We start from the raw sequence: 11,983 nt of genomic DNA, 5'->3' as shown, positions 1-11,983 counted from the left end.
TGGGTTCCTTTTTCTTTCAGGCTCTAAGCAATCTGGAATCACAATGGACCTATAGTGGTATAATTGGACGTCAATTTAAATCAATTCAAGAATTTATGTCTTCCTCTAAAACCTAACCTAACCTATGATATTCCGGGTATCTAGACAAACTAAAAGAGAGAATGACATGTGAAGGTTTGCTTTTTTCGAGTGTTCGTTTGCTAAGAGTCATAACATTAGCAGACATTGAATAATGTGATTTCTTTCCAATTAGTTTTGTGTGGTATTTAAAATTGCTATAAATCGGGATTACAACAATACTGTTATTTGTTTCGTTTTAAATATCAACGACATTAGACCCCCTTGCCAGGGTAGACAGTAATAAAACTGCATTCAATTAATTGCAAATATGAAATTGAAATAAATTTACATATTAAACAGTTGTAATTGTTTTAATGATGTTAACAAATCTCCCACCTAGCAAGAGACTGGAAAGCATGAGCAGACACTAACAGACGGACAGATTACTAATGGTAAGGTGCTGCTGCGTTGGCACATTACACTCACTTTGAAGTTAAGCTTGAGCAGTCAAGACAAAGAGGTTGGGCTTTGTACAATCATGCAATTCTTAAACTGCTGCGAAGGAGTTTAGCAATGTCAATGTCAAATGTGGGAATATTTTCTATATCCACATATACGTGATGGCATTAAAGATAATAACCTGTTTGGAGTCTAGGACCACTTAGTGAACTTGTCCAATCGATGTCGTATAGTTCTAACCACAATGTCAATGTCAAGTGTTGCATATGGTATGGAGCCTGGATGCATTTATGAGGAGGGGAGCAAAGTATCTTAAAAATTTCAAGTATTTGTGAAAGACACGTTCATAATTTAAAGTTCAGATCTTGCTATGGTATAATCAGTTATGTAAGGGGTTAAAAAAATATTCAGACCCTCTTCTGGAGCCAGATAGCATACTTAGGAATATCCTGCCAAAAGCAGGCTGATGGCAAACATAGGAGGACCACGGGAACCACCGTGGTGCAATGGTTAGCATGCCCGCCTTGCATACACAAGGTCGTGGGTTCCATTCCTGCTTCGACCGAACACCAAAAAGTTTTTCAGCGGTGGATTATTTCACCTCAGTAATGCTGGTGACATTTCTGAGGGTTTCAAAGTTTTCTAAGTGGTTTCACTGCAATGTGGAACGCCGTTCGGACTCGGCTATAAAAAGAAGGTCCCTTGTCATTGAGCTTAACATGGAATCGGGCAGCACTCAGTGATAAGAGAGAAGTTCACCAATGTGGTATCGCAATGGACTGAATAGTCTAGGTGAGCCTGATACAACGGGCTGCCACCTAACCTAACCTAGGGGGATCACTACCTCGAATGTCATCTGCCCACAGATACTTCAATAGGTACCTCTACAATGGCACTTATTTATATGACAAATACTATGGGGGACCACGGCGACTGTCCCTTTAGAGATACTGATGGGAGTACGCCCACCCGATTTGCACATAAAGAAAACATCAGAGGTTTGCATACACTGGAGATCACTGTTTGCAGACGTAATGTAACTTTTAGCCGAGCGTTATAGAGAGGCGGAATATATAGCGACTGATCTACATATCAGCGGAGAGGCTGAAGACTCGCTCGAAAACGCGGAAAGCAGACACACGGAACTCATTGCTTCAGTTGGACGAGATATTAGGACGAACTTTATGGCGACTCAGCATGTATTTGAGGGCCACTTGAGATCGATTATAACAAGTATAGAGGAGTGGAGAGAGGGACGCATACATTGTGGCGATTTGAATATCATTATACGGATGGCTCGAAAATAGATGAGGGCACTGACAGTGGTATCAACTGCGAAGAGTTGGGGATCAGGGATTCATACAAGATGGATGGCGGATGCAGTATCTTTCAGGCGGAGGTATTTCCCATTGCGAAAGCTGCGGAATTACTGTTGATGAGCGCGATATTCAGGAGCGATATCAGCTTCTTCATCGATAGTCAGGCAGCAATGAAGGCCTTAGGAAATCCGAACATAACGTCGAAGGTAGTCAGCTGCTGTCGTATAGAGCTTCGAGCTCTCACCGAACAGCATATCACTATGTGCTGGGTACCTGGACATTATGGAATAATGGGAAATAAGGAGGAGGATGTGCTGGCTAAAGAAGGCGCACGCGGAAAGAACGACATCATTACGCTATCTTTATATACTTACAGGAACAATGTCAGATATGATGATTTATGGAAGAAACGTTGGGCTTCCTCTGCGACCTGCGAGCAAACCAAACTGACATGGGACGACAAGAGCCTAAGAAATCTGATTTTCTGATGGCGACTCACAGAGATGATCTGAGAGCATTGTTAGACATCATAACGGGACACAATAGACATGGTAAGGATTGGCTTAATGACTGACGATATTTGTAGATGATGTCCGGATCCAGAGGCAACAGAAAACGCCTACCATTTTCTGTGCCAGTGTCCAGCAAGGCCTCGGGATGGAAAACATAGGAAACTCTTTCCATGCAACTCGCCTGCAAATTCAAATGATTGACGAGGACAAAGAACAACATGAACAACTATGAGGAAACACAATGGATCAACAGGGAGCCAGCTTTTTTTGCGACGGGCTGGTTTCATCCTCCATAACCTAACCTAACATATGGCGACTGAGCATGTTTGACAGCATAAGCCGAGATATATTATACCAAGTATGGAAGAGTGGAAAGAAAGAATGATACCTTTCGGAATTCTGAATATATTACAGACGGATCGAGAAGGACGAAGGTACTGGTAGCGGCATTTGTTATAGTGAACTAGGAATATGGGGATCTTACACGTTGGATAACCTTAACACAAAAGCTGCTTAGTCGCTGTCAGAAGCAATATCAGCTTCTTCATTTACAGTCCTGGGCAATGCGGACACAAAAAGTCTAATGCAGAACGAAAAGAAGTGACGCGGTGTACAGCATATATGAACAAAGCGATTTAGAAGATCAAACTTAACATACGTCATTCTACGGTATAAAATGGAAAAATGGATGGCACGTCCTAGCACAGGACGGGCGATAACACCATCAAACATAATTAGAAAAAATTATGTCGCGGGAGGATAGCTGACAGAAAATGACCCTTTACGAATATGTTACGAAGGCGAAGCAAATTGATTAGGATATTAGAAAAAACGGCTGCAGAGGATGAGTTGGCAAAATGTCCACGAAGGAAGCCATCTAGTGGCTCCCTCCGTTGGGCATACCTGGGCAATTGCTCGAGTGGCTAATAAAATCTAGAGTCGACTTTTTGATTCTTTTTTAAATTCCTATCATCGTCCTCATTTCATAATAAGCAAAACATAATAGCTTCTTAATTTTCTATTTTTTTAAGCAATTTCCATAACTCTCTTTTCTACCTCACTGTAATAAAATTTCCATTCAATTTTTCAATTTCAATGGAATTTTCCAAAAACCATTTTTAGTATAAGGAAATTTTAGGTCACATTTCATATTAACACATTTTCGACTAGACATTCTCATTTTCGTATTCTTATGAAATTAGAACGAAAATAAATTCAAGTTCTTGGCAATCTTGAAAATCATAAATCTAGGCTAAGGTGTGCGTAGCAATGCTGCAACACCCCCTCACTTTTGGGAATCAACAATGGCATCCTAAAATAAATATGCAACGCAATCTTAGGCATAGAACATCGAGATATACCATTTCTCCCTCCAGTAAAGGGAATGGACAAGATTTTTTATGTTTGGAAACATTGAAAAATTTCGAAATCTATATAGGAGACCAATTTCAATTTCAATACCAACATCAACACCAATCCCCCTATACATACTCTATGGTTATACATGAACATGATCATCTATAGATTATTTTCAAATCGGATACGTGCAAGTGTTTGATGCTTCCAAGTGAAATGACAAATTTGACCCAGAAAAACTATTTTCAATGTTTATATGCCTTTCTGACCCCGTGCGTTTGTCCCTCCGCGATCTATGGTAAGGCAAGCCATGTGTTTTGTGTCCATAGACGAAACAAGAAGAAGAAAGCTGTGTGGGGAATAGTGAAAATACAGCTAGTAGAGGCCCCGATTAGGGAAGGCCCTTATGAGAATATAATCGACTAAGATCGACTAATCATCATAGAAAATTTTGTCAAAATGTTATTTCTATAGAAATTTTTTCAAAATTTTATTTCTATAGAAAATTTTGTAAAAAAAAATTTATTTCTATTGAAAATTTTGTCATAATTTTATTTCTATAGAAAATTTGGTCAAAATTTTATTTCTAAAGAAAATTTCCTCAAAATTTTATTTCTGTAGAAAATTTTGTTAAAATTTTATTTCTATAGAAAATTTTGTCAAAAATTTATTTTTATAGAAAAATTTGTCAAAATTTTATTTCTATAGAAAATTTTGTCAAAATTTTATTTCTACAGAAAAGTTTGTCAATTTTTTTTTCTATAGAAAATTTTGTGTAAATTTTATTTTTATAGAAATTTTTTTCAAAATTTTGTTTTTATATATTTTTTCAAGATTTTATTTATATAGAAAATTTTGTCAACATTTTATTTCTATAGAAAATTTTGTCAAAATTTTATTTCTGCAGAAAATTACATTTTTTTTTTAAATTTTGTTTCTATAGAAATTTTTTCAAAATTTTATTTCTATAGAAAATTTTTTAAAAAAATTTGATTTCTATTGAAAATTTTGTCATAATTTTATTGCTATAGAAAATTTTGTCTAAGTTTTATTTCAATAGGAAATTTTTTCAAAATTTAATTTTTATAAAACATTTTCTCAAAATTTTGTGTCTATAGAAAATTTTCTCAAAATTTTATTTCAATAGAAAATTTTGTCAAACATTCATTTTTATAGAAGATTTTGTGAAAATTTTATTTTTATAAAAAATTTTGTCAACATTTTATTTCTATAGAAAATTTTATGTCTATAGAAAATTTTCCCAAAATTTTATTTCTATAGAAAATTTTCTCAAAATTTTATTTCTAAAGAAAAATTTATTTCTAAAGAAAATTTTATTTCTATAAAAAATTTTGTCAAAAATTTATTTCTATAGAAAATGTTGTCAAAATTTTATTTCTATAGAAATTTTTGTCAAAACTTTATTTCTATAGAAAATTTTATCAACATTTTATTTCTATTTCAGTTCTATAGACAATTTTGTCAAGATTTTATTTATATAGAAAATTTTGTCAAAATTTTATTTCTATAGAAAATTTTGTCAAAATTTTATTTCTATAGAAATTTTTGTTAAAATTTTGTTATTATAGAAAAGTTTCTCAAAATTTTATTTGTATAGAAAAATTTGTCAAAATTTTTTTTCTATAGAAAATTTTGTCAAAATTTTATTTCTACAGAAAATTTTGTCAAAATTTTATTTCTATAGAAAATTTTGTTAAAATTTTATTTCTATAGAAAACTTTCTCAAAATTTTATTTTTATAGAAAAATCTGTGAAAATTGTATTTCTATAGGGAAATTTTGTCAAAATTTTATTTCTAAAGAAAATTTTGTCAAAATTTTATTTCTACAGAAAATTTTGTCAAATTTATCAAAATTTTATTTCTATAGAAAATTTTGTCAAAATTTTGTTTCTATAGAAAATTTTGTCAAAATTTTATTTCTATAAAAAATTTTGTCAAAATTTTATTTCTATAGAAAATTTTATTTCTATAGAAAAAATTGTCAAAATTTTATTTCTATAGAAAATTTTGTCAAAATTTTAATTCTACGGAAAATTTTGTCAAAATTTTATTTCTATAGAAAATTTTGTCAAAATTTTATTATCTACCATTTTTGGTGGAATTCTACCAACTGCGGCAACCGTGAAAGAAGATAATATAATCTCGGTTGGTTGTCGAGTAAGCCACTCGTCATTTAGGGCGTTTTCGTTTTGCAAAAAATATTTTGCCCTGGTGTTACACTACTTTTTCCCTCATTGTATTTTCGCGCTAATAATAGTGTCATTCCAAAATTATTGTTAATTCATAATATTGTGAGGGATACAGGATCCAAAATCTATGACAGTGTCCTTTATATTTGGCAATCAATTTCGAGAATGTTGCACCTTTTTCCCAATCGAAATCGCCATTAGATTTATATTCGAGGGTATACAAAACTTTACATTTAAGGTAACTATGTTGTCTGTTGATAGAGAGGCGGACACTGCAAACAAAATCTGTTGTAAGACCTAGGATTTCATGTCCTTGAAATATGAACGCCATTTTTGTGTTGCATAGAATATTAATTTTTCTGATACAAATATTTTCTACTTAAGCAAAACTTTTTCTATCTTCTCCTATTTTCTCACTAAGGCCCCCTAGTTAGCTTCGAAGAATTACCCCCTTTTTTAGAAGATCTAAAACTTGAGCTTTTGAATGTAAGCATGCGGCAAAATATGATCACTTCCCGCCTGGGTTGATATGCTTTTATTTTTCAACCTGCCTAATAAAAAAAATTGAAAACTCTTGCCGGTGTTTGTTGATGTTAAATGAGATAAAGTAAAAAATATTTTATTAACTTTTTCCACAAATATTTTCTTTGCCTGAAGTTCTTGATTATTTAGGCCCAAGTACTTTTCCATAAACATCATGATCTACTGGTCTTTACCATAAGTGATTATAAACTTCCCATATTCCCTCTTTTTTGTGAAGAGGTTTCATTGCATTTTACCTAATATCGTATCAAAATATTATCTAGACATAAAAAACAAAGTAAATATTTGTCTAGAATAATAAATAGACTTAGACAGGGAGAGGGGAAGTAAAAGAACGCATAAATTGACACTCCAAAAAAGCTGACCCAGAAAATTTTTGTTTATTTATTTTGGCTTTTTCTTATGATAAGCAAATGTTTAGAAGTTGCATTTCTTTCACTAGGTTTAAAGGCTTTTGTATAGAGGGATCTGTTATCAGTTGAGTGAATATAAAAGAAAGGCCCTATTTCAGTACATAATAAAATAGAAAGACCACATGTTTAGGGAAAATTTAATAAACAAAGCCTAAAGTTGGACGTACTCGACCGTAATTACTATAGCAATAAAATTTTGAGAAAATTTTCTATAAAAATAAAATTTTGACAAATTTTTCTACAGAAATAAAATTTTGACAAAATGTTCTACAGAAATAAAATTTTGAGAAAATTTACTATAGAAATAAAATTTTGGTAGATTATTTTTGGCTCGAGTGGCAACCATGATTATGAACCGATATGGACCAATTTTGATGTGATTGTGGATCAGCTATATATAACAATGGACTGAATAGTCTAAATGAGTCTGAAACTTAATCGGGCTGCCACTTTAACCTAACTAAAGACCGATATGGCATGGTTGTGAGAGACCATATACTAACACCATGTTCCAAATTTCAACCGGATCGGATGAATTCTGCTGCTCCAAGAGGCTCCGGATGTCAAATCTGGAGAACGGTTTATATGGGGCTATATATAATTATGAACTGATGTGGAACAATTTTTGAATGTTTGTTAGAGACCATATACCAACATCATGAACTAAATCTCAGCCGGATCGGTTGGAATTTGCTTCTCTTTGAGGCTCCGCAAGCCAAATCTGGGGATCGGTTTCTATGGGAGCTATATATAATTATGGACCGATGTGGACCAATTTTTTGCGTGGTTGTTAAAGACCATATACCAACACCATGTACCACATTTCTGCAGGATCGGCTGAAATTTTCTTCTCTTTGAGGCTCCGCAAGCCAAATCTGGGGATCGGTTTATATGGGGGCTATATAATTAGGGACCGAAGTGGGCCAATTTTTGCGTGGTTGTTGGAGACAATACACCAAAACCACATACCAAATTTCAGCCGGATCGGGTAAAATATGCTACTCTTAGAGGCTCCGCAAGCCAAATCAATAACAACTACTTGTGCCAAGTTACAAGTCGATAGCTTGTTTCGTTCGGATGTTAGCGTGATTTCAACAGACGGACGGACATGCTCAGATCGACTCAGAATTTCAGCACGACCCAGAATATATACTTTATGGGGTCTTAGATCAATATTTCGAAGTGTTACAAATGGAATGACAAAGTTAATATACCACCCATCCTATGGTGGAGGGTTTAAAAATTTGAAAAACCAGAAGGAATATTGAAGAATTTTTCCATAAAAATAAAAATCTGACAGATTTTTTATTAAATTAAAATTTTGGTAAAATTTTACATAGAAATAAAATTTTGAGAAAATTTTCAATAGAAATTAAATTTTGGCAAAATTTTCTATAGAAATAAAATTTTGACGAAATGTACAATAGAACAAATTTGGACTACATTTTCTAGGGAAATAAATTTTTTTCAAAAATTTTCTTTAGAAATAAAATTTTGCAAAAATTTTCTATAGAAATTTTCTTCAGAAATACATTTTGGAAAAATTTTCTATAGAGATAAAATTTTAACGAAATTTTTTATAGAAATAACATTTTGACAAAATTTTCTATAGAAATAAAATTTTGGCAAAATTTTCTATAGAAATAAATTTTTGGCAAAATTTTCTATAGAAATAAAATTTTGACAAAGTGTTCCATACAAATAAAATTTTAACGAAATTTTCTATAGAAATAAAATGTTAACAAATTGTCTATAGAAATAAATCTTTGCCCAAAATTTTCTATCGATGTAAAATTTCCTATAGAAATAAAATTTTAACAAAATTTTCTATAGAAATAAAATTTAAACAAAATTTTATATAGAAATAAAATTTTAACAAAATTTTCTATAGAAATAAAATTTTTACAAAATTTTCAATAGAAATACAATTTTGACAAAATTTTCAATAGAAATAAAATTTTGACAAAATTTTATGTAGAAATAAAATTTTAACAAAATTTTATATAGGGATAAAATTTGAACAAAATTTTGTATAAAAATACAATGTTGCTAAAATTTAAAAATCCTTAGAAATAAAATTTTGACAAAATTTTCTATAATCAATTTTGAGAAAATTTTCTATGGAAATAAAATGTTGACAAATAAATTCCATTTGGTTATCTATCCATAAATTCTTTTATATTTAGCTTAACAAAATATTAATAATAAATAAATAAGTAAAATAAAATAAAATAAATGAAATAAACCTATAGAAATTATTCTTCAATAGTTCCTATTGTTTCTGATATAATGCCATTGACTATGTTACTACAATTGAAATTTGTCATACCAAGATGCTTTCGTGCATTTGTAATTTCAACAAAAGTCAACAAACGAAATAAATATGTGGGCTTTTTTATTAAGAATATTTTCCACAAGTATGACGTTGCTAATGCCAAGTTTTTTTTTGACGAAAAGAACAAAACTTCGTAAAAAATATGAGCAAATATTTTTCGTGTGCATTATTCATAAGCGTTATTGTAATTGTGAGTAATAGCGTGAGCGGCGCAACAGCAACTGCCATTGTCATCGCTCTTATTGTGTTATTCTATTCTTAATGCCCCCTTCAACCTCAGGAGACTCAAACACCAATCCGGGGGCTAGTGAGTGTGGCTGCTAGTCAGGTTTGCCTGCCAAATGCATCTAATCTTGATCAATGCCAGGTGCGTTTAATGCACTTTATGGCTGGCAACCCTGAACTCGCGTTGCCAAGTCAATGCATTGTTGCACAAAGTAAAGTAGCAAAAACGGCAGCAGCAAATAAGATTAATGTTGCTGGTAATATGAATATATTAGGGTGGCGTAGTTTATATAAAGTGATAATGTTACAGTTGAATTATAGTGGCAGTGGAGATGCAAAAGTCGAAAATTATAATTTTAATTAATGAATTCGTCTTTTTGCAAAATTCAAATTAAAATCGAGTTTTGTTATTTTTGAAAATCGTAACGTAAAAGTCAAACTTGGGTTGAAAAGGGAATATGATGCAAATACTTTTATGAATACGCTGAGACTATTTGTGGACTTTAAAAATTTTTAAAACCAGACTTTCAGAAAATACAGAAAAGTCGACTTTCCAAGTTTTGATCTTTGTAAAATTTGGAAAAGTTAACTTGTCGTAATTTCTTTTCAAAATCGGAAATGGTCGGCTTTCCAAGTTTAATATTTTTCATTTTGAAAGTCCACTTTTTGACTTCTAATCCACTTGTTGACCTTTTGACATTATCAAAAAATGGAAACGTCAAATTGGGAAAAGGCGTCATTTCGAGATGTCGAAATTCTCAATATTTGGTATAGTTGATTTCTTGGCCTATTGATTTTTACAAATTTGGAAAAGATTGCTTTTTTACCTTTTCACTATCTGAATATTTGCAAAATTCGAAATTAGTCGACTATTCCACATTATGAAACAGTCGAAAAACAGAGATTTCCAAATGTTTCCAAAATTGACTTTTCCAAAATTTCAAAATGTCTAAACGTCAGAATTTTTGAAAAAGGGATAAAACCGAAAATACGACTTTTTCAAATTTGGAAAGGTTGAAAAGTCTTTTTCTAAATTAAAAAAAAAACGAAAGACCAAAACTTCGCCTTCTACAAATGTTCAAAAAACCAACAACGAAAGTCAAAACTGTTTCCCAGTTTTGACTTTCGACTTTTCCGAATTTTTAATCGACTATCCCAAATTTAGAACAAATCGAAATCTCGAAAAGTTGACTTTTTCCAAATTTAGAAAAACTCGAAATGTCGCCATTTTAAAATTTTGAATAAATCAACTTTGTCAAATTTTGAAGACAATTTTTCAATTTAAAAAAAGAAGGCCGAAAAATTGATTTTCCAAATCTTGAAAAAATTTAAAATTAAAATTCGGTCAACTTTTCAAAATTTTTAAAAGGTTGAAAACTCAAAAGTCTACATTTCCAAATTTTGGAAATGTAGTTTGAAAGGTCAACTCTTCCAAATTTTTAAAAGGCTGAAGACTCAAAATTCTACATTTCCAAATTTTGGAAAAATCATAAATCATTTTTTAAATTTAGAAAAAGCCGATAACTCGATTTTGCAAACTTTGAAAGAATTGAAAATTTGAAAACTCGACTTTTCACATTAAAAAAATCAATAAAGGTTGAAAATGTATTTTATCGAAAACTCGATAAAATACAAAAATCAATTTGACCGATATTTGAAGAAATCGAAAACACAGAAATAGACTTTTCCAAATTATGGAAAACATAAAAAATTGACGTTTCCAAATCTTGAAAAAGTCGAAAGATCAAAAAAACCGAGTAACTCAAACAATTTGAAAAGTCGATTTTTCCAAATTTTGTAAAAATCCAAAAATACGACTTTTTCAAATTTGGAAAGGTTGAAAAGACTTTTCCAAATTTGAAAAAAAAACGGAAGACCAAAACGTCGCCTTCTCCAAATGTTCAAAAAAACCAACAATGCGAAAGTCAAAACTGGGAAAGTCGACTTTTCCGAATTTTTAATCGACTATCCAAAATTTAGAACAAATCGAAAACTCGAAAAGTTGACTTTCCCAAATTTAGAAAAACTCGAAATGTCGACATTTCCAAAGTTTGAATAAATCAACTTTGCTAAATTTTGAAGACCACTTTTCCAATTTAAAAATTTAAAAAAAGAAAGGCCAAAAAATTGATTTTCCAAATTTTGAAAATATTAAAAATAGAAATTTTGAAAAAATTAAAAATCGAAAGGTCAACTTTTCCAAATTTTTAAAAGGTTGAAAACGCAAAAGTCTACATTTCCAAATTTTGGAAAAATCATAAACTCGAAAAATCATTTTTTAAATTTAGAAAAAGCCAATAACTCGATTTTGGCAAACTTTTAAAGAATTGAAAATTTGAAAAGTCGACTTTTAAAATTAAAAAAAAAATATATATAAAGGTTGAAAATGTATTTTATCGAAAAATCGATAAAATACAAAAATCAATTTGACCGATATTTGAAGAAATCGAAAACACAGAAATAGACTTTTCCAAATTATGGAAAACATAAATTGGAAAAAAGTGACTTTTCTAAATCTTAAAAAAGTCGAAAGATCAAAAAACTGACTAA

At 31.1% G+C, this 11,983-nt stretch overlaps 1 protein-coding gene across 1 annotated transcript; it reads left to right on the top strand.

Moving 5' to 3' along the window:
- Positions 1 to 1,885: 1,885 nt before the first annotated feature.
- On the top strand, positions 1,886 to 2,326 carry LOC142230838 (uncharacterized). The gene has a single exon (XM_075301461.1). It carries the CDS (start codon positions 1,886 to 1,888, stop codon positions 2,324 to 2,326), a length of 441 nt encoding a protein of 146 aa, XP_075157576.1.
- Positions 2,327 to 11,983: the final 9,657 nt, after the last annotated feature.

This window comes from Haematobia irritans, chromosome 3, assembly GCF_050003625.1.
Source record: "Haematobia irritans isolate KBUSLIRL chromosome 3, ASM5000362v1, whole genome shotgun sequence".
NCBI lineage: Eukaryota > Metazoa > Arthropoda > Insecta > Diptera > Muscidae > Haematobia > Haematobia irritans.
This window is presented reverse-complemented; position numbering and strand designations above follow the sequence as displayed.

Excerpts from the sequence above, each read along its gene's own strand:
- LOC142230838 (XM_075301461.1), top strand. The coding sequence starts at position 1,886 with ATGGATGGCGGATGCAGTATCTTTCAGGCGGAGGTATTTCCCATTGCG.